The sequence below is a fragment of the Cheilinus undulatus genome, linkage group 17 (genome assembly GCF_018320785.1).
Source record: "Cheilinus undulatus linkage group 17, ASM1832078v1, whole genome shotgun sequence".
NCBI lineage: Eukaryota > Metazoa > Chordata > Actinopteri > Labriformes > Labridae > Cheilinus > Cheilinus undulatus.
Window position 1 is genome coordinate 3,405,052 of NC_054881.1, and position 23,659 is coordinate 3,428,710.

At 39.1% G+C, this 23,659-nt stretch overlaps 1 protein-coding gene across 2 annotated transcripts; it reads right to left on the reverse strand.

Annotated features, from left to right (window-relative positions):
• Positions 1-1,707: 1,707 nt before the first annotated feature.
• Positions 1,708-23,415, reverse strand: LOC121524977 (arrestin domain-containing protein 3-like). Of its 2 annotated transcripts, XM_041810636.1 has the most exons (8): positions 22,838-23,412; positions 16,594-16,675; positions 14,479-14,626; positions 11,462-11,564; positions 11,085-11,341; positions 9,248-9,401; positions 8,989-9,143; positions 1,708-4,581 (listed from the first exon to the last, which is right to left on the reverse strand). In XM_041810636.1, exons 1-8 carry the CDS (start codon positions 23,115-23,117, stop codon positions 4,504-4,506), a joined length of 1,257 nt encoding a protein of 418 aa, XP_041666570.1. In that variant the 5' UTR covers positions 23,118-23,412; the 3' UTR covers positions 1,708-4,503. The 2 variants fall into 2 exon arrangements, with proteins under 2 accessions (XP_041666570.1, XP_041666571.1); XM_041810637.1 differs by lacking the exon at positions 14,479-14,626 and having other exon boundaries at positions 11,085-11,375; positions 22,838-23,415.
• Positions 23,416-23,659: the final 244 nt, after the last annotated feature.

A 23,659-nucleotide genomic window follows, 5' to 3' on the forward strand; every position in this document is an offset into this window, starting at 1 on the left:
GAGTCATATTTTCTAGTTTTTGGATGCAATAGATGCCTGTTGACATACATGTCAAATGTATAACGTATGTGAATAAAGTGATTTGGGCCAGTTTCTGAACATCTCATTGTGACTTAGGCCGCTTAAAAACTGAATAACACTGCTCTTTAATAACAGTGCAAACCCTAAACTGAAATCAGCATTAGCTAAATTAAACAAATGGCAGGTAAATCACACACTGATGAGGCCCATCTCCTCACTCCTCCAGCTGTTTTTGGCCCTTCTTTGCTGGGTTCTAGGTGTTTAGGGTTTGGTGTGTGGTTGTGTGAATTTGTTAGGGAGGGTGTGTGTCTGGGTGTGTGGGTCTGGGTAAGAGGGTGTGTGGGTTAGGGTCTATGTCAGTTGGTCTGGGATTTGTGTCTCTGGGTGTGTGGGTCTGCATGTGTGGGTCTGGGTTTGTGGGTGTGCCACTGGCACAACTTAACCCAGGCCCTTTGGCACAAACCCCCCAGCCCCACCATTTTGAAAAGCTAGCATAATCCAGCAGTTTAGAGCTAACATCATGCTAACTGTATAGACTCATTGTGTAACATACTAAAGCACTAAAACGTGTGAAACGTTTTCAAACTTGTCTATAATTGTTTAGACACAATCCAAAAACCTTGATCATAGAAATTTTACTTTGAAAGGCAAAAAACAGTTTTTGGAGCTAAAATGTGCTTACCTCTCATGCCATGTGTCTCTGTTTTATGCAGGATGAGTAGAATGGATGGCTCTTCAAAAATATGTGGTCACATGACCAATTTCTTCTATGGTTTTGTAGAAACAAGGGGTGGCACTTCCCCTTTGGCACAAATCCCCCCACTCTCCCCTAACCCTTTTTTCCACTCTTTATGCCCAATTTTCCCCATTTTAACCACATTTCACCATTTGATGTGCCCATTTTTGCTAGTTTAACCAATTTCTGCCAATATCTGCCTTCTTATCTTTCTCAGTTAACCCTTTTTGGCCTGTTCATATTAATTTTTCATCCCATTTCACCAAATTTCCACCCATTTTTGCCAATTTAAAGTCATTCCAGCTACTTTTTAACTCCCTTTTACCCTTATTTATGCCCATTTTTTCTTTTTTGCCATTTTTATCTTATTTTGCCACTTCTAACCAATTTCTGCTACTTTTAAAATCCAATTTCATGACATTTTCCATCAATTTTTACAATTATTAACCCATTGTAGCAACTTTGAAACCTTTTTAATTATTTTTTAACAAAGGGGATTTACATTTTTAAAAGGCTATTTACTACATGAATGATTAAAACAGTTTTTTTTAGAAAAGTGGTAATTATTCAAGGTTAAATACAAACTTGGATGTCACAGCTTAACTTTACAATGGGCCATGGTTTTGCTGACCTCCACGGGTCCCCAGTTTGGCTGGGACGGGCTTGTCTGTACATGATTATTCTAAATTGTGCATGTCTGTGTTCAACCACCTTCAGGTACAGTGGGGGTCCCCGGTCTCTAGCACCTTTATTTTGGGGGTTGTGGGCTGAAAAGGTTGAGAACCACTGCTCTAACATAGTGCGTCTACAAATGTAAATCTGACTGAGTTAGAACAAACAGGAAATGCAAATGGGTTGTGGGTAAACTTAAATTCTTTAGCCCTCAATACAAGTTCATGACAGAAATCTGAATAAAAGTGAAGCAAATAAAAACAAAGAAAAGGTGTAAATATTTTATAAAATAAACTTTTATTTTATCAAAAGTTGATCATGACAGCAGTAAGATCATGACAATAATATATAATGCACAGAAATGGAATAAACAGCGACAGAGTATATGAAAAACTAGTGCAAAAAAATCACAAATACAAAAATATATTGCACTTGGTACTTTGAAGTTTCAGGTGGAAGAATTCATGTTCAAACAACATTCTGGATCTGATAAACTCATCTGTAAACATTTGATTTTTTTTTTAAACATTTTTGTAGTTCGTTTTGCAAGCACTAAGCTTCTTAACATCGAGTTTTAGAAAAGTCTACAGCGACAGAAGCTTCAGTTCAGAGCAGGAACCAGCAGGCGACTTATGGTACTTTTTCTACGTTGGTCGGACTTGTGCTTTTTCTCTTGACCCTGTCTCAGCGGATACGTGGTCTTTAAACCAACACACACTCTCTCTCTCACACACACACACATTCATACACAGTCTGAGCTTTACTAAGTGCTCCAGGTGGTCGATTATTCACACGTTTCTGCTTTGCATTATGTCTCTACTGACTGAATTTGTTCTTAAAGAGGTCGTTTAAACCTTTCATGATCGTCTGTTTTGGCATTCTGACACCAAGCTGGCTGCAGTTTAGTACGTTCTTTTATACTTTGCATTAACGTCTTCAGCACATGCATTATTTCCATGGCTTGTTTACTTTAACCTTATTCATGTCTGTACAGCCTCCATCAAGTCCGCCCTTCTAAGCAGTTTAGCACTGTGCCCCTTGACAGCTCTTTTATGGCAACTTGAGGGAGAAAAGCCGTTAAAAAAGCAACCCTTTTCCCTTTGGCTTGTGGTTAAATATCCCTTCATGCTGCATCAGAAGCTTATAGATGTAGATGGAGATAAAGAGCAGCCTCTGGCATGGCTGTGTGAATGGGTCTTGCATTATAAAACTCTGTTAAAATCCAGTATATAATACATGCCTTTGATATAGTTTTTACCCAAGAACCTGTCTGCATGCTAGACACTAGTGCAACAATATATGTGTAGAAAATGCTCATACACACCCTGTCACGACTGCTACAGCAACAGCAACCATCACACATTACTCACAACTAGGGCTGGCAAAAAGCGAATTTTTAAAATCACAATTAATCTCAGAATGTATTAAATTAAACAGGATTAATTGCAATTTAAAATTCAGCTATTTCATTGAAAACAGGGTTGGATACAGACCTCCGGACTGAAGATTTTAACATGAATTTAAGCACAGAAAAAGGAACTTGTTCTGGATTGCAAAGGAGTAAAAAGGTGACTTTAACAGCAGTGATGGACTTATTTTACTTTGCTCTGGCTGCAGGGAGACGCTGGTGTGGCTTAACTAAAGAGTGCTGAAATGGTCAATAAAGCATGTGATTAATCAGTTAATGCACTAATTGTGCAACTTTATTTATCACAGTTAATTTGATTAATCTGTTCATTTTTTACACTGAGCTGCTGCTTCATTTTTCAGTACATGAGGGGGTGACTAACAATGCAGAACAAGCTGACAGGTGTTGGCGCTACTTTTTAACAGCTTTTGCCCCTCATATCGTTGTAAAAGTGCATTTTAAGAAAACAGGAGTCTACTGTTAAGTACATAAAGCTTTTGGAGTGCTAGCTTGATTGAAAAGGCCCCTTTAAAGCCCTGTTTACATGTTGCATTAGCAATGCCCTTTCCATGCTCTGCATTAATAGTCTGTTTCAGTGCTGACCCGATATCTGAGCTCACTGTCCTTTCTCTCACTCTAACACAGCCAATGGTGAATGGGAGTGAATTAGCTAGATTGAGATCGGACGTCATGATTTGAAGTTGGTGTCAGGTGTGAAGCAACTTCCTGTTTAACAAACTGTTTGCCTGATGAAAGTCTAGTACTGAAGCATTGCGAATATTGACATAAAAAAGCTGTCTAAGGGCAAAAAGACCGACTCTTCTTACTGAGCCAAGTCTCTAAAAAGAACCACAATTACATTCCTTTGAATGAGGCTGCACAGACAGAAATAAGACACACTTCTTGCTTAGTGGCGAATTACCACTGACAGTGTGCATGGACGGGATGGTCTTTCACTTATGCCAGTGCATGCACTACCAGTCCAGTCTGGATGAAGGCATCCAAGACCCCCTTTGTGCACAGTCTAAACTCTCAGATATCAAATCATCAGTACACGTTTTGGAGCCTCCAAACAAAGCGTTAGGAATTACCACAAGGTATAAGGATGCCAAACACAGATGTTAATGTGAGGTATAAACTCACAAAAAGAGACCACCTGCTGCGATATTGACCACGCTCGCATCTGATTCGATCAATTTTCTGAAATAGCTTTGTCCTGTCTCTACATGTGCCTTTAAAAATGTCCTTATCGTTTACATCTGTGGACAGATTCTACTGTAGCATAAAGGCCTGCGGCAGTCTGCAGAATATAAAACCCACCCCTAGAAAAACAGTAACAACGGTATGTGCAAAATTCTCTGTGAGGCAGGAGGAGGCGTCTTCTGACCACCGGCGGCCATCTTTGATTCCAGCCTCGTCAGAGTCATAGTGGTATCAAAGAGAAGCTTTTAATTTGCCTCGTCTGGAGCACAGGATATGGAGGATCCAGCATGGCTCGAAATCCCTGGTCCATATGTCAATGGTCACCCAATACTCTCCCAGCTGACTCCCCCCTCCCCCGGTGAGGGAGGGTCCAGCCGTATTTATGGTGCGATATAATCTGGTGAGAAGCTGGGGGTGACGGTGTCGTGTTCGTGCAGAAGCCCTTTGAGCTCTCAGGCTCTCCTCAGCGGGACGGACACGTGTCGGGTCTCCTGACGTCAGAGGGCCCACACACCTCCACGGGGTCGGGGTAGGGGTCAACCTGAAGGTGGGGGGTGGCAGAGACAGAGATGCATGTTTACAGGCTGCAGAAAGATGGACGTTGACTAAAGAAAACTAACTTTAACAATGCATTTTAACTGATTTATAACACACTCTTTTTGCAGCTACTTTTGAAATGTTTGGGAGGATTTTGTTTGCCATTTTTATGGATGCAAAACTCAACAAATAAAACTCTTGATTTTGAAATTGTACTGCATTTGTTTAACAATTATAAAATGTCACTATTAACTTTTTTGCAAGTTTATGGGAAAATTCTCCTCTTTTACTTCTATTTAACCAGATACTTGGCATCTTTAACTGAATCATGACAGGATTCTTACCCAGTTTTAAATCTAACCTGGTTATTTGTTGATTATTTATGAAATATTAACTGTATATTTTGTTCTCTAATCATTGATTGATATTTTGTACTTCATCATAGCAACGATTCTGGATTAACCTCTCAGACCCTGCATGCACATATGAGGACATTACATTTTTGCTTTTCTACACCACAGTAATAATTTCTGGATTTTTAGATAATTGTTCAGAATGTCCGTTAAAGTTTAAGAGATTTGCTTGAAATGTTGGCATCATTTGAGGTTTGGATATGTTGGGTGAACACTGAAATTTTGGTTCTACTTTTGCATTTTTGGAGAGCTTCATTGGAAGTTTTGGGGAAATTGCTTTGCACTTTTTTGGCATCTTCATGGGGAATTTGGGAAATTTATTTGTGCATTTTTGGGAATTGGATCTTTTGAAACTTTTGGGAATTTTCAGAAAATTTCAGGGAATTTGGACATTTGGATGTTTCTGTCATTTTCCATGAAATTTTGGGGAATGTATGTAAAATTTTTAGAATTTGCTGAGATATTTTTGGAGGAATTTGCTTGAAACTGTTCAGGAATTTGCAAGGCTTTATGATCAAATTTCACAGAAAGATTTGACCATTAAAAGTAATTTGTGTGGTACTTTTAAAATATTATGAATGTTCACAGAAATTGGAGGTATTTTCTATGAAATTTTAGATAAATTCAGAAATTGGAGAGAGAATTTTGCAAGAATTTACTGTTCAAAAACAACACTGATGTTCTAAATTATCACTATTTATTCCAAATACGTGGGAGAAACTAAAAGTGCTTTCCAAACAAAAGCTTGGGTCTTAGGAGGTTAATTGTAAGTCTTTTAGGACTTATTGCCTTATCAGTCAGTATTTTTATTTCTATTTTAGTGCACAATTGAATGCTTTGATTTCATTTTGGTGGTCACTCTTTAAATATTCAAAGGATTTTTTCTTTATGTTTTGGTACTTTCTTTGTTTTCTATTTTTGGACTTCTCCAGTACAAAATATACATTTTTTTAATCACAATTTTGCACTCTTGTCACACCTTTATAGGAACAACAATGATTCTTTGTAGCCCCTTGATTTAACATTTAGAGATTTATAACGTCGTGTTTCTGGACTTTTGCTGTAAAAGCATTACTGGTTTGTGAAATCTTTAATGAACATAATCTAGGATTATTTTATTGAATCACCCTACAGATGTAATGGTTCTGTTAATATCACTGTTAAGAACAGGGACTTTTGGAAGCATTTTGGTTTCCCGGTGTTGAGAAAGCAGGAAAGGTGACGGATTATTCAGATTGGGGTGAAATACTCTACAGGGAATACGGTAACATAAGGAGCAACTCGGCAAATCATCACCCCGTCAAGATCCGCAACGATGCGAGGGGCAGAATCTGGCCAGGTCAGAAGACTTTTAAGGAAGTGTTCACAATCCCACGTCACCGCAACAGCGCAGTGATTCAGCAGATCGTTGAAAATGTACGAGTGAATAAATCACCAAAGACCTACAGCTGTTCTCAGCGATGGATGACGAAGGTTTTAGACGGTTAGTAAACACTGGAGCTTAAGAATGAGAGATTTTTAAGCCTGATGCACACCTATGGCACCATTTTCTTTTTTAAGAGATGTACAATATTGGATTTTTGCCAATATCTAAAGATACATTTTAGCCGATATCGATATTTAAATATGCTTTCAGGACAAGAAATTTCAGTTCTGGACACACTTTTAGGTTTGAGGATGACCAAGGACACAAACTTTAGTCCTTAAAAACACTGCAAAGTTTAAAGAATGAGGATAAATAGAGAAAAAGAACTCAACTGACACGGGTCTGTTGGTTCAGCCAAAATCTCCACTCATTTATTTATATTTATGAGGGTTGAACGATTAGAGAAAATAATCTAATTATGATTTCTACATTGTGATTGAGATTTAATGTGCCATTATTTCTCAAGTTCTTATCTCATGTATTTTCCAACAAAAACAAGCAATAATTCATTCTAAACTATAACCAACACAAAATTAGATTAAACTAGGACTGAACAATTTGGAAAAAATTTTAATTGTGATGATTTTGACTCATTTTGCATAAATGGATACGAACTGTTGTATTAAAGGAAATGATAGTTTTTATATAATTCCAATAATTAACAAGAAAAACTTACAAAAATGAAGAAATTAGGATTTTTTTTTGGTATACTTGTCTAAAAATATGCCACTAGAAAGACTGCATGATATGTAATATTTTGACCTCATGTTGTCTTTTTAATCCCATATTTTGACTTTTAATCTCATGATTTCAATTTTTTTCTCATATTTTGACCTTTTACACTCCCAATTTCAAATTAAGTCATCATTCTGAATTCTGGCTCATATTTTGAGGTTTTCAACTCCTAATTTTGGCTTTTTAATCCCATATTTTGACCTATCAGCCTCACAATTTAAAATTTCATCTTATACTTTTACTTTTTTTTTAAAGGTTTATTTTGGGCATTTTTGTGCCTTTATTTGATAGAGAAGGATAGTGGATAGAGTTGGAAACAGGAATGAGAGCGGGGGAGAGACATGCGGTAAAGGGCCCCAGACCGTCCGCGTACATGGGGCACGCCTTAACCACTTCGCCACCTGCACCCGTCATATTTTCACTTTTAAACACATGATTTCAAATTTGATCTCATATTTTGATCTTTCAAACCTATGATTTCAACTTTCTCTTCGTATATTTGCTCTTTAAAAACATTATTTTTCTATTCTTAATGTCGTGTTCTGATCTGTTGAACTAATAAGTTGAACATTTTTATATCAGATTTGAGCCTCTAAACGTAATATTTTTACTTTTTTGAATTTCCAAATGATTTATCATCAGTGCTGTTTTTTTTTCATATTTTATTACAGGTGAAAATGAGGTTGACAGTTTAATGTTGACCCTGTTAGGCCCTCAATCCAATCAATCCAATCCACTCAAAGTGCCTTCACTACAGTAAAACTCATGAACAGAAGAGCTATATGAACGGATTTAGTTCCCACATGAAGTCAAACTCCAGAATTCCTGGTATTTGAAAATGCAGTTAAACTTTTTTATGATTCAGATTCTATCAGAAGATTTGCTGCTCATTTACGCAATTTCATATTGTACTCTACACTTTTAATGACTTCTCTCTGGACATTTTGTACTTAAAAAGCATAAATAAGGCATTTTTATACTCCTGTTCAACCTGCACTGTAACCTTTTATGAGCTCTTTTCACACATGTAATCCTGATTTTGTTCTCTGAATATTTTTCAGGGTAAGCTCAACTTCCTGGCTGTTTAATCTCATCCCTCACTGCAGGAAGTTTTCCTCCGGTTTTCCTGTCTGTCAGTGGTGGGAATATAAGAAAAATAGGACAATGTCAGCAGCTAAATTTAAGGGTAAAATCAGGTTGAAAAACATATCTGTTCGCATTTCTAAATGCAGCTCATCCTGATAAATTCAGGACATTCTCAGGAGTTCTGTGAAAGTGTGAATACAGCTTTAGATAAATCTTTAACTGTTTACTAGATATTGAATTGTGATTTTTGCATTGCTTTTGCCTCATAACTGGAGATTTGTCAACACTGACTAAATATTTTGTTCCCTTTAATTGCAATTTGTCTCTGCATTTAGCTTGGATTTCTTTTTTCACATTATACTGACTGCTTTTTTGTTACCCATTTTAATAAATGACATTTTTACTCTTCTTCTGTAATGAAACTAAAGTTTTAAGCTCTATAAATGCATCTGCAAGTATTCAGAGCTCTTTTGTGGCCTCCCTGAAATTTAAGAATCCCTTTCTTGTTTGATTTTGACCACTTTTTTGTTGGGTTATTTCTTTTCTTGTGGGGCATGTGTTTTATCATATTTGTATTTATTGGAGTGTTTCTGTGCTGCTTTCTTGTCCACGCCTCTCATTTATGAGGACACTTTATTTGCTTGCAGCTGATGAAATGATAAATGTTGTTGGTCACTTTGCTGTCATATCTGAAGGTCCACATGTGTCTGTGTGCGTACTTCATGTGTTTGTGTGTTGGTATTAGCTGTACCTCTGAGTAGAGTGGTGGGGGCAGATATCTGAACTCTGTGATGTATGTAAGCAGAGATCCCGGGTCCTCTCCCTCCCCGTCAGACCTATCACAGCCCTGCAGGCAGTCCCGCCTTTCTGACTCTGATATCGCCAGATCGCTGTAACTTGGCGGTGCTGCAGAAAAACAACAAAACCACAAGAGTCAGGGATCATTTCATGCTGTCTGAGAAGTCAAAGAAACCAGAGCAAACATGCGTGCTTGTGTTTGCAGTCTGTACCCTCAGGCCTCTCCTGCAGGCCCAGCCAGCTCAGCGTGCTGCAGTTGCTGCTGATGCTGGAGGTGCGGGAGGCGCAGGCGTGCAGAGGAATGGTCCCGATCACCAGCGGCAATGAAAGTGACAAGTTCAACCCTCCGGGGACATCCACGTACACCTGCGGGCAGAAGAGGGAGGGTTTCAGACTTTAACAACACGGTTTACAGCAAACATTCTGTCCTCTTGAAGCCAGTTCTGCCTGTTCATGTCGGGTTAAATCAGCTCCTCGGGTGATTATTTTTCATTTACACAACACCTATGCTGTCTAAAAGTACCTGGCGAGCTGGAAACTAGGACACTTTGTCCCAAAACAACATCACGTTTTTTCTGATTAACCCACTCACCTGCCTTAACCGTCTCTGGATGAACTATCACCAGATTTACAACAATAAACTCACAAAAATTACATGTTCAAACTTGTAAAAATAGCTGCAACTTTGGGTGATTTCCATTTTGATCATTTTCCTTCTAAGTGCTTAAACAAGTCCCCCCTTGTTCTTTAGGAAACAGAATACCATTTAGTGATTATCGAGGTCAGTAGGTTGTTCTTTGGTGTGTTCTGAGCAGGGACTGTCTGACTTTTTGAGGCCTGTTAAGAAGGTTATCAACAAGTTTCTTTGAAGGTATTAACCAGGTTATCTAAAGGCATTTAGTGGGCAGATTTTGTCTCATTTTCAGTGCTTTGAGGGTTTTTAGTAGGTTGTTAAATTGCTATTATCTTTGCAGTTTGCCGGTTTTTAGCCTGCAGAGTTTTCACATTTGTATGCTGTGTTTCAAACGATTTTAGCATAAAGACACCTGTGTCTGAAAGGTCCAGTTACTGGTTAATTAGAATTCATGGCTACCATTACAACATGAAGACAAAAGAACACACCAAGACACTCGGAGAAAAGGTTATTGTAAAGTAAAAGTCAGGGGATGGAGACTACTCTTCCACTCTCTTACAGTCACAAGGATGTGTTCAGGTACCGAAACATGGTACCATTTGATTTTACGTTACAGAATTTGGTCGGTACCTCTAAAAGTACCAAATTTGGTACCCATCCCTAATCATGATGTGGGGATGCTTCTGGGCAGCCGGCCTTGGAAGGCTTGTAAAGCTAGAAATGGTTTAAAGACATCAATGTGAATGTTCTGGACTGGCCCAGTCAAACCCAGACCTCAATTCAATAGAGAATTTGCGGCTGGACTTGAAAAGGCTCGTCACGCTCAGCCCCTGTGGGACCTGGCAGAGCTGGAGAAGTTCTACAAAGATGTAAATGTGCAACCCTGATTGAGATCTCTCCACAAAGACTCAGAGCTGTGATTGCAGCCAAAGAGGGAACTACTAAAGACTGACTTGAAGGGGGGAAAATTCAAGCACTCACTTATTTTACATTACAGATTTTTTAAGTGACATTATTTTATAGAAATCTGTTTTCACCTTCACATTAAAGAGTTTTTTGTTCATTTTTTTTGGTAAAAAAATCAAATTCTATTAACCATGATAGATTTAAAAAATCAGTAAAAGGATAAAACATCCCAGAGGGTCAATACTTTTAATAGGCACTGGTGAATCGATGCAATGTTTCCTTTACCACTGATTTTTACAGTAATGCAACTGAAAAGAGGCCTGTTGCAGAGACCTTCTGTTTTTAAAACACTGCTCATGCTGCAGGGTCTACTGCAGGGTTATTTTGTATTTCTTGTATTCCTGGGATTAAACACGTGTATTTCTACTAAATCTAAGTATTTTAGTTTCATTTTTCAGTGTTTGGGTTGAGCTAAACTCATGGTAGTCTTAGACTGAGGCTGAACTCACCACGAGGGCGTACTCCACCCTGATGATGGGACAGTCCAGGATGGAGGGCGACACTGGGGGGATCTTGAGTAGCTTCCCCTCCCAGCTCTGGCTCTTCCCCTGCGGCAGAGGGTCTCCTCTCAGGTTGGACACCAGCTGCTGGATCTGCTTACCCTTCCCCTTAGCGAAGAAGGTCTGAGTCTGGTACAGGGCGGCTTTGGGAACCACGACTCTGGAAGAACAGTTCTCCACCTCAGCGAAGATCTGGATGGATTCGCCTGTGAGAGAAGGAGAAAGGATCAGTCCGTCAGACTGAGGGAGAAACGACATAAGTGAGGAGGTAAAGATAAGGAGGAAGAAGGAGGAGAAATGGAGGAGGTGGAGGAGGTGCTGCTTACCTGGTGTGTAGCCCTTTCGTTCGATCTTGGCACTGAGGGAGATCGGACCAGAAGCACAGAACCAGCAGCACAAAGTTTTCTCCTTCGTCCCTGCCTGAGGAGCCTGATGATCACAACGAAAACACAACATTCATAAAACAATACATCCAAGCCAGCATGTTTTAAAGAAAAGGATGAACTTTAGATGATATACTTCTTCTGTTTATTAACAATGGCAAGAGAGAAAGATTGATGCCACTCTAATGTCTGCATGCTCTATAGGAAGCTATATTAATTATTAATTAAATATAAATTAGAAACACAGATTTGGCTTGGACCCTGACAAACTAAGAGAATGTGTCAACCCCAGGTGTGATTTATTGATGTTATCCATTCATGTGTGTTGGATCAGTAGCACTGGTGCTACTGGGAATCAGTTTAGCAACATTTTTTTCCCATTTTTGCATCTTTAAAGCAAATCTTGGCTACAGTTTACCCCTAACCACCACCTTTTCTTTCCATTTTTACCACTTTCCACCTAGTGTTGCTTCTGTTGGCCCATTTTTGCCCCCTAATACCCATTTTCAAAAAATTTTTTCCTGCCAGTTATGGCTACTTTTGACCCATTTTTGCCACTTTCTGCCATTATTTTCCCTTTGTTTCCCCTTTTTGTATATTTAAACCTGTTTTTTGACCATTTCAACCCATTTTCAACATTTCTATCTGCTAGGTTTTTTTTGCCACTTTAAACCGTTTTTTGCCAATCAAAACCTGTTTTTGCCACTTGTAACCCATTTTTGTTCATAATAACCCTTTTTTACAATTCTTTCTGCTGGTTTTTGCCTCTTTTAACCAATTTTTCGCCCCTCAAAACCTGTTTTTGCCACTTATTACCCATTTTCAACATTTTTTCTGCTGGTTTTGGCCACTTTCAAACCATTTTTTTTACTTTCAGCCTTTTTTTCCTTTTGACCAATTGTTGCAACGTTCTAACATCCTCTATAAACCCATTTTTGCCACTTTTAACCTCTTTTGCTACTTTTAAAATCTTATTATTCCAACTTTCTGCCCATTTTAAACATTTTTTAATCGGTTTTGGCCACTTTTAACTCATTTTTGCTACTAATAACCCCTTTTTAACATTTTTCTGCCAGTTTTGGCCACTTACAACTTATTTTAGCCACTTTCCGACATTTTTTCCCTCTTTAGCCAATTTTTGCAACTTTGTTTTTTTTCCCTCTGTAAACCCATTTGTGCCCCCTTTGCCACTTTTAACCACTTTTGCTACTTTTAAATTCTTATTACTCCAACTTTTTGACCATTTTTGCCACTTTTAACCCTTTTTCAACATTTTTTTTCTGGTTTTGGCTACTTTTAAGCCATTTTTGCTAATAAAAACCCCTTTTCAACATTTTGTTTTGTTGATGATTACCTTTTATGCCTCCAGAAACCTATTTTTGCCACTTTTAGCCTCTTTTGCTACTTTTTAAATGGTATTTGACCACTTTTTTTGCTCATTTTTGCCACTTTTAACCCATTTAAGAAAAAGGATCAGCATTTTAAAGAAGGCTATATTTCTACAGCATAAACAAATTAATACAATTTTAGTTGCTTTGAGAAGAGTGGTTATCAAAATAAAATATTGTTATCACAGCTGAACTTTACAATGGAGCAGGATTTTACTGACCTCCATGGGCCCCCCATTTGGCTCTCCACTCTATCCCCCCCATATGGGCGGCCTTGTTCCAATGTTCCGATGTTATAAATACTTTTTGGTTGAGTTCAGACTAGCATATTTAAGCCAACATGACTAATCACTGCTGTGGAAATATTTTATTATCTGAAAGACTGCTACATGACGAATCATGAACTGCTACTGGAAGCTGCTGTTCTGTTGCTGTACCTCGTTCATATTTTGTGCTGCTCACTTTTGATGAAAGAAAATTATTCTCTGAAATTGACTGGAAGTTCAGTAGGCCAAGCTCAGCCCCCATAATGGAAAACACCATCCCCCCAAACCCCCGTAATGTTGTGGCTAAGGATGCAAGCAGTTAGGTGAACCCCTGTTTTGGTTTCATGGATGAATTTCACACAGTGAGGGAGAAAAGTGGTCAAAAGTGGCCTTTATAGTTTGTGCTAAAAATGATCACAGAATGCTTTCTTAATTAGCTTGCAGTGTGACCCAGAAAGGCCACATTCAACTGCTTTTCCCCCTCATTTAAAAATCTGTTTAGTAAATACACCCTATGGAGTGCAGTTTTCTTCAGCAGAAACCTCAGTTTAAAACAATATAGGCTGCAGAGGTGGGTGAAGCTGAAACTTTTAATTTTTTGTTTGGGCTGTAAATGAGAGCCCCTCTGGTGGCATTCTGAGCGTTTCAGCAGCTATCGCGCTCTCGCTTCAACCACCTGGAGGCCCCAAAGGAGGGTTTAAGATACTATCTTACACTCTTCAAATTTGCTTGTAAAATAAATCTGCGAGGAGTGATGAAATCAGAGCTCAGAGCCACACACTGATGTTCTGCTGCTGGGATATTTTCAGTGATGCTTGTGTGTGAGATGAACAGATTGCATTGCTTTTCTTTTCAAAAATGTGTTTTTATGGAAAATAATTTACAAGAACCTTGCTTTTCATGTGTTTGTAAAGGAACGATGTGTGTTATCAGGCTTAAATGTGACAATTTGACGGCATAATGTTGGCCCAAAGCACAAATTAACAGCAACTTATTAATGCATCGCTGTGATAAAGATGAAAATTTATTCTGACATTTTTCTTTAAGTTTGGTTGCATGTGCAGATTATTGGATGGACAGTTTTCTTTGAGTATCACTCTAATGCTCTGTATTCCTTCTAAATAGTCCATGCAGTCACATTGCCGTCTCGCCCATATTTCTAGCTCCTTTGCAGAGCAAAGCTGGCTAACTTCAGCTTCATATTTACCATAAAGACATAAGAGTGGTGTCATTTTCCCCTCATTGGCAGAAACATTTATAAGCATTTAACCCAGAAGTGAAAACAGAGCGTGTGCACAGCGTGTACCAGCAGCAGCGGCGTGTTGATGTCGATGTGCTCGAACACAATGAACTCTTTCTTCACCCTGACCGGCAGCAGCCATGGACGGTGCAGTTCAGCTTTCACCCAGTACCTCACGCTGCCGTGCTTCCCCTCGAAGGACGTGGCCAGAGCCCTGACGGACGAGAGGAAGAGGAGGAGTGTGAGGAAGGAGGCGGTTTGTGTGTGCTGTATATGACTGAGAACACACTGTATGTTCTCACTACAGGAAATAGTTAGTCATGCCTTTGTATGACGATATCTCCACTCTGTTGTGACATATTTAGGTAATTTCTTCCCTCATGTAACAAAAAGTTCGCCATCTCATATGTGAACTCTGATATTGAGGTAGTTTTACTGCTTGTAAAATATTTTTTCTGAGCATGACTGATGTAGTGGGACTTTCTACCCAAGGCCAACACTGGAGAAAGGGTCGTTTGTTATTTGAATCTGTTCCTTTCCAAGTCCTAACTGTCATAGCAAAGATAAAATCGATCATCCTAGTCAGAGGTATTTCATCTGATCAACTTGTACTCTGGCAAAGAGCTCGAAAAGACCTTGCTTATGAAAAATTATTCTGGACTTTTCCGCTGATTGAAAGGCTCGGCTGTGGTGAGCCCTCAAATTTTGCAGTCTGAAAAATGTGTTGTTGACAGAGGTTTCAATAATAGCCCTCAGGAATTGTCTCAGTATCTCTCTTGTGCTTCTACAGAGCAGCCCCAAAAATTACTTTTGCCTAGAGTTATGAAATTTGGTAGGTAGATTCGGCTTTTGTAGATCTATAAAAAAGTCTCTTGGGGTAAAACCCTACCTCCAACAGGTAATCTGCCATTTTGATTAAATTAGCAAAAGATTTGGTATTATGGACCTGTTCTGGGAGTCATATTTGACCGTACTAGTCCGTGGGATTTCATCCGATCTACTTGTACTTTGGCAAAGCGCTAGAAGAGACTTTGCTTATGAAAATTTATTTGGGACTCTTCTGTTGGTCAAAAGGCTTGACTGTGGCAAGCACTCAAATTGTAGATTTTTTAAGTGCATTTAGAGATGCACATAAGAAAGTTTTAAAAGGACCAATTACAGCCAATTAAATCCACTAATTTCTTTAGTATTTTACAGGTATTTGGATTTAAATTGGGGGCCATATTGAGTGAGTTGGAGGGTTGCATGTGGTACCTGTGCAACCAGTTGCCAAAACCTATTTTAGATGCTTAAAACAATTTAGGAAAGAAAAGTGAACATTCCTGTCAGTCACTCCTGGTACCTTGTCATCTCCCTCTTTTCTTGCTTTTTGCCCTTTTAATGCTAGCTACAGAGGAGAAAATAGGAACAACAGGGGTTAATGGGGAAAAAAAACTGCGCTGCATCACACACGTTGATGTTGTTGTTGTTTAGGGAACAAGTGCTCTCCTATTGGTCAGTGTCGGAATAAACATCATTGTCCTCAGGTCAGGGTGTCAAACTCGACAGAAGGTACCAGCGAACTCTGACACACCAGTCTTATCAAATCATGGTCACATTGTTGATCATGTCACACTACAAGAGCGGTCCTTATCAGGCCTGAGCTGCACCAATGCAATCAGGTCAACATCAGGCTAATTTATGTAGTCTGATCTAGGCTCTGATCAGATTCCCTATCATAGTAAGTCATCAAATGATCTGATTAGGCTTGCTCCATTTCCATCTGCTGTAAAAATCACTAGAATGTTATTAAACCCACAGAATGTAAAAAGCTAAAGGGGCTGATGTACTCATTTGCAAACAGCCGGAACATTTTCTTCTATACTGTTTGTGCACTTTGTTTTGCATTCTGCATGAAAAGTAGCTGTGCTTTTAGGAAAACTGCAGACTGTGCTTGTAGACAGTAAAGAATTGCTGTATTTTCACTTATTTTAGATTTCCTTTGGTTTAACATTTTTTAAAAACATGCAGATTTGACTTTGAGTCACTTGAAGTGAACTATAAAGAAAGTCAAATCTGCTGAAACCTCCAGTTTTTATCTTCCAAACATGTTTTTATGTAAGATCTAGGTACGTCTTCCTCCCCTTAGAATAAAGCACAAGCCTTAGTCCAGTCTTAGGTAAACTATGAGCAAGCACTCACATCTGTGGCAGGTTGAAGCTGAAGGCAAACTCGTGCAGCCCGGGGTGCAGAACAGTCAGACCTTCCTCGGGACAGTCCTCATCTGAAACACAAAGAAAAGCAGGTTTTTAATCCATCTGTAAACACAAAAAACCCTCCATCTAGTCTGTAAATCCATCCTTATATACTAAACACAGTGAACTTTGTTCATCATTTCACCTCAAAGGACTCTAATCTCACTGCTAGAGGCATGTAAGGAGAATATATTAGTTTTACTGAGCATAAAAACAGCCTTCAAATGTGAAGATTTATGACTCTTATGACAGGAAAGTTAATATATCAGTTTTGAGCTGCTAGTTGATTAAAAACAAACCATTTGAGGACGTTATCCTCATTATTTTCTAAAGCTTTAGTCTTTTCCAACATAGAAAAAAATTAACCTTGACATGCCAAATAAATTCCACAAAATATCCAAACAAATTTCTCAAATTCCCATGAAAAGGCAGAAAGAAATCAAAGCAAATTTTCCAAATTAAGCCTTTAAAAATACACAAAAATATCCCCAAGATTTGTATTAAAATACTCAAAAATTTTTAAAACCTAACCTGCTAACATTCAAAATATGCATTAAAAAACTTGAAAATTTCCATGCAAATTCCCTTAAATGTACATGAAAATTTCCAAGCAAATTTTCCCCAAAACCTCCAATGAAAAGTCTCAGAATTTACTAACATTTCCCCCAAAATATGCATTAAAATACTTGAAAATTTCCAAGCAAATTCCCTTAAATTCCCATGAAAATTCCTGAAAATTTCCTGGCAAAGCCTCCAAACATTTTGAGTGGATTATTTAAACTTTAACAGGACCTAAATGGACATTTAATGTTCAATTATCTAAAAAAAACTCTAATAGCACACATTAAAACTAGGTTGTAGAAAAACCAAAATGTAATGTCCTCGTATGTACATGCAGGATCTTAGGAAGTTAAGGGTGTTGTGAAAGTATTGACAGATTTTCTCAGCTTTAAAAAAGTTGGGATATTTATGGTACTGTAAAAACTCAGCTTACATATAAATATATAACATAAGTTTAGTCATCTTTAAGTTATTTCAAACATTTCAGTGCCAAAATTCGGTGTATTGTCCCTTTAACTTGTTGCTGTAAGTTCATGCATACATGCTTTATTGTATAATTAAAACATTTTTGTATTTAGATGATGAACTTTATCAAAAATGCTGCTTAGTCATCTAAAAGTGTCGAAGATTTCACCCTGCCTCAAAGAAAAACACAAGTAAAAGTTAATATAAAGGAAATGAAGACATTTCCTTTTGTTCTTGATAAACTGCATCTGAAAATGGAGTGTTTTTGTTGCGTTAAAGGGCGTAGAGACAAGCAGCAGCAGAAACACACCCTTTAATAGAGAGAACATGACCTCTATCACTTCCTCCTTTCTTGTTTTTATTTGTATTACTGTAAATGTCTGAACTGAACCAGATGAACTCGAGCTTCCTGCCAGCTCAGCAGCCGCTCAGCCTCCTATCTGTCTGTCCGTCTGTCTGTCTGTCTGTATGTTAGAGATGTCATAAACAGCCTGCATGTGTGTCAGTGTGTCTCTATGTGTGTGTGTGTGTGTGGGTGTGTGGGTGTGTGTGTGTGTGTGTGCCTAAGTCAAGTCACCGGCTCGCAGCCTGAGCAGGAGCAGACCGGTATGAACCAGCCTGAGCTGCAGCTTCCTTCAGCTGGAAACTCCAACGCATTGCATTACAACTTGGCCTCCCATTGGTCGACGGCCTGACATGAATTACAGCTCGCGCTCTGATTGGTGCGCAGCCGACAAGCCCCTGCCCACATGAGCACGGCCATGTGGTGTGTTGCGTGAGAGGGAGAGGGTGAGGAGGAGGGGGGAGGAAGGGTGTCCCACTCTGACTGTGAACTCCAGGTGGACCTGAACGTCTCACGCAAACAGATGATGGAAGTTAGCGAGGACAATGGAGAGAACGTCACTCTCACAGCTTTTTATTCCACTTAAACAGCACATTTAAACACAGAAACAGATGCAGAAATAGAACTAAATCAGCAGAGTTACATCACAGTTTCATTTCTGTACAAAGACAGTCAGAAAGTTTGGGAAACTGAGCTTGGAAACTTGTACAAAAACACAGTAAAGCCCCTTTTAAATACACATTTTGCAGCTCTTCTGGACCTTTCTCAGCAAATAGAGCATGCAGTTGCAGCTTATAACTTTGCAAACCTTAAATGACTTCATCATTTGCAACTTTAATGAAGCTCGACCCAACTTTTAGGTGAATTTTGCAGGCAGTGTTGCCAAAAATCATCAGATTAAGCTCCTTAAATGTGGAGATTTGCAGCTTTCCTTTAACTAATGTGACATTAAACTGATTGTTTTTGGGTTTTAGCCTTTAGTTCAGATAACAGAAGAATTTTCTAAAGTTTTAAAGATGAAAAACAAGGAAAGAAAACGTCTTTTGTTGACAGTTTGTGATGTCTGTAGCCAGCTGTGTACTCCTACTTTATTTGACATTGCATATGTGGATAATTGCATTTCAAAATTAATATTTTAATGCACAATAATAAATATCCTTTGCTTCTTGCACAACTAACTGATATAAAGACATGATATAAAATGAGTCTGGCAGTTTTAAAGAAACAAGCCTTTGCTAAATGGTGCTAAATCTTGTTCGGAATTTCCATCCCACATTTCTCTGCCACATAAACTCAGATTCAGTTCATCTTTATTGGATTTAAATTATCCCATATGTACTTTAGTTCATCAGTGTAGCTCCAGTGCACTCCAAGAATTCCTCCCTGTACCCTGTCATAAAAAACTGGCTCGCTCCGTCTGCTGAGGAAGATCATGTGAGGCGTTTGAAAGCTCCAGAAACAGCCGACATAGACGGAGGCAGTCTCTCAGCTTCCGATGGAGCACAAGGGGACTTATGTTAAAATAAAACACGTATGAAACTGAGAATTTAGAGGTATAAACTGTGTGACGAGTTTAAGCAAATCTAGTAAATCAGGACTGTAGCAGTTTGTTAAAACGCTGCTAAATCACAAGACCAAATCCTAACTGGAAGAGATGCTGTAAAATTGTAGAGAAAGACTAATTGATTCAAGTTGACGTGGAGGTTTCGGGCTATAAAAGGGTCAAAATAACGCTTAATTTTTTCCAGGAGGTCCTCGTTAAAATCTAGTCTAGTAATGACTCAATGCTTCCTTACTTTTCCTTACATTTACACCTAAAATTTAATCTTATCAAAGCCAAACTGGGTTGTTCTGGCGTCTTAAACTGCATGTTTAAGCATGTTTTTGAACAGCTAGTGCATTTATTTGTTTTTTGCAGAAATGCACTGCAAAGACGTCAGTGCAATTTCACAAAATATGCATGAAAAAAGCCAAACTTTTCAGAGTGGAATACACCAACAAAGTTCTGTGTTTAAGGCTGTAGAAGCATTCAAAATCATACATGTTTTTATAAGTTCTCCGTGGGATTTTCAGAAAAGATGGGATGCTATCTTTTGTTTAAAGCAGCACTTTTCTCCTTTCTTATGGCTCACAAGTCGATGCCCAAAGCAGGCATGAATCATACACTGATTTTACTTTGTTTTCCTGCAATAAAGAGTAAATTAGTTTTTATATCAAGATTTTTGCAACCAAGGAGAAGGTAAATAAGTCAGAAAACAAGTGAAATTTACATGTTATTACAGGGAAAAGGAGCAAAGGAAATGCAAGGATGCATGACCGCCTAGGGCAGGGGTGTCAAACTCAAGGCCCGGGGGCCAAATCCAGCCTGTGGTACAGTTATACCCGGCACGTGAGATCAGATCATATTTTCATTGTAACTGGCCCCTCGGTATGAGTTCTGCAGATTTCCTCCAGTATAAAAATGTAAATTTTACCTCATTGGTTAGAAATATCCTTGTTAAGTCATCAAAATTTGAAAGAGTAAAGAGAAAAATGATGAGTTAAAAGCCAAGAAGGTGGGAAAATAAAATGAATTAGTGTTTTCATGTCAAATTTTTAACGAAGCATCTGAAAATTCCAACTTAAGCTTATGATTTTGGCTTTAATTTCATATTTAGACCTTTTCCATTCATAATTGTGACTTCTTATCTCATACTTTAACCTCTTTTTTAAATTTCAAGTCATATTTTGACCTTTTCAACTCATGATTTTGAATTTTATTCCACATTTTGACCTTTTCAACTCCTAACATAGACTTTTAATCCTATTTCTTAACCTCTTAAAACTCGCAGTTAAAAATTTAAAACTCGCGATTTGAATTTTATCTCATATTTTCTCCTTTTAAACTCATGATTTCAAATTTTATCTCATACTCTGACCTATAAAACTTGTGATTTCAAATTTCTATTAAATATTTTTACCTTCTAAAAGCTTTATTTTGATTTTTAATTTCAAGCTTTGACTTTTAAAAAAAATGGTTTGTTATTTTAGATTTAGATTAGATTTTGAGCCTTTAAATGTATAATTTGGACTTTTTAAAAACTCAAAATCATCTTTCATCAGTTCTGTTTCTCCATTTTCATTAGTGGTGAAAATTATGTTGACAGTTTATGATTAAATGTTGACCCTGGTAGGCCCTCAGGCTGGACCTGAATTCAGAACCCGACCCCAGCTGGGATTAAGTTTGACACCCCTGGCTTAGGGCTTCCGTAGAGTCAGGCATTCATCTCTAAAAAATGACATATTTCTATGGGAAATATCAACATTTTGGCACCCTCAATCACAGTTCTCCAAGCACAAAAGGCCGTACAGGATGTTTACAAAGTCCTCTGAAACATGTCAGTGATATGGCTGCTTTCCTGCAAACTTTTGGTTGGATTTCGACAACCAGCATGCCCAAAAATAACAAGATAAAGAGGTCAAAGTTTTAAGAAATTGACCAAAATTTGCATGTTATCACAGGAAAGTGGCGCAAGAGAAATCTAAGGATCCATGCCTGCTTATAGGGCTCCTGTAAATTTAGAAAATGGTTTTTGGATGAGCTCCATCACTGTTCTCCAGCACAAAGCACTAACAAGGTGTTTACAAGATCCCTGAGACATCTGACACCGATCTCCAAAATTTTCTCTCAAAAAATTGCCAGTTTGATTAGTTCAAGATCAAAAAATGTGGTTTGAATGGGAGTCAGTGGGGCGTTTTTGTCCACAAGTGACTCAAAAGGGTAGTAAATTTTGAATGGGATGCTACACAAAAACTAATAATGCATCAAAGTCAATATTTTGGCTAATGTTTGACATACCCAGGACTGATTTAACAACAAAACAAACAAAAAGTTTGCCCAGAAAGAAACTTTGTTACAAAATATTAGAGCATATGCACTAACACAGCCAAAATGGTGAGCTGAGAAAGAGGACAAATTTGCCCAAATGGACAAAAATGTCCCTAGAGGGTTAAAGAGTCCAAATTTGCCCCCCAGTCTTTCAATATCATATGAACATGTTTAATTTGAATCCAGCAGTAAGAGCAGGGGATTGGCTCACACTCATCCTGATGTAACCGCTTTCATTTACATCAAACTGTCTTTTTACACATTTGCATCACGCTTTACGGGCAAAACACAAATCAACACAGGTGGAGGAAGTGGTAACCAGCAGCTGAGATCTTATTCCACTCACATAACAAGCACACAGTCAGCCGGGTCCTCCCTCCCTCTCCTCTCCTCCTCCTCCCCCCTCCCCTCCCTCTCTGGCAGTTTCTGAACAGGTTTGAACCGCTTCTAACAAAGGGAGTTGCCTGTGCTAGCCTACTTCAGGATGTCATCAGTTAAAACGTTAATTCCACATCAGTTTATGTGCTGCTCTGAATGTGAAAAACACCAAACATTCGGTTCGGTTTCGGTTTTTGGATCGATTTGCGTCTTTTTACGCGAACTGTCCCTCCAGCATGGCAACTTTTCCTGTCTTGGTGCTGCAGCAGAAAGATGATGCAGAATGAGCCTGTTAGAAAAGCTCACACATCTATGAGGTCTTTGTGGGTGTCTGGGTGTGTGAATTGTTGATTTAAAGAGTGGGGGGTGTTGGTAAGGGGGGGCTGCATCAATGATCAGCTGTTGCATCAGCACCACTGTAACTGAAGGAGCTTTTTGGGGCTCTGTGCGTCATTTTTACGCACGTTTGCAGCCATTTCTCGTCTAAATGAAGTTTTCTAGAGAAGTTTGCGTGGCCCAGCTGAACCCCCATCTTTCCACTCAAAGTGTCAGTAAAAGATGCACGCGCTCTCTTACCTCTCTCCTCTCCTATCAGCGTGTCATAGTGGTGGAGGTACTCCACCTCCTCCGTGTAGTTCTGAGTGTAAGCCGTGTTCGCTCCAGCGTTCCTCGACTCCGTCCAGCGCACCTTGGCGACTCCTCTCGCGGTTATGTCCAGGCTCTTGACCCGCACATCCCCCGTCACGTCCACCACCACCCTGCCGGACACCAGGTCCCCTCCGGAGAACACGGGCAGGTTGTTCTCATTCAGACTGTCAAAGTAGACAGCCAAGGCCCGCACTTTGCCCAGCACCATGGTGGAAAAAAAAAAGACCAAAATTAATCAAATTAAGAGTCTAAAAGGAGGAGAAGTTGATGGGAGAGCCACGGACATGCGCCCTAGCTCCAGGAGCCCAGCTCTGAGCCGGGTCTGCGGCCGGGGCCGTGGTGGCTCATCTGAGGGGGAGACACTCAGCTGATGTGCCGGCTCACTCCCAACTCTCTCTCCTCTCTCTCTCTCTCTCTCTCTCTCCTCTTTCTCGTGTCAGTGCGCTCCTCTCTGCTCTCCTCCTCCTGCCGCTCCGCTCTTAAAGCCTCTGTGCGCAAAAATAACCTCACTGAGCATGTGCGCACAAACCGGCCGGCCTGCTCGCTCTCTCTCCTCCTCTCTCTCACTCACACACACATAAACAGAGAGGAGATGAGGCAGTACAGCCTGTAGTACTAATAAGAGCTCCGAACAGACAGGAAACGTCCCTGCTTGTCCTCACATAACTTCTGTTTAATGGAAAAGAGAACATTGGCAAGAAGAGTTATCTAACTCCATACCACTGATGTCAGACAGTGATTTCACTCTGA

Excerpts from the sequence above, each read along its gene's own strand:
- LOC121524977 (XM_041810636.1), bottom strand. The coding sequence starts at position 23,117 with ATGGTGCTGGGCAAAGTGCGGGCCTTGGCTGTCTACTTTGACAGTCTG. Across the intron at positions 14,627-16,593 it reads AGCTTCAACCTGCCACAGAT|GGCTCTGGCCACGTCCTTCG; the intron begins GTGAGTGCTTGC and ends CTCGTCCGTCAG. Across the intron at positions 11,342-11,461 it reads ACGAAAGGGCTACACACCAG|GCGAATCCATCCAGATCTTC; the intron begins GTAAGCAGCACC and ends CTTCTCTCACAG.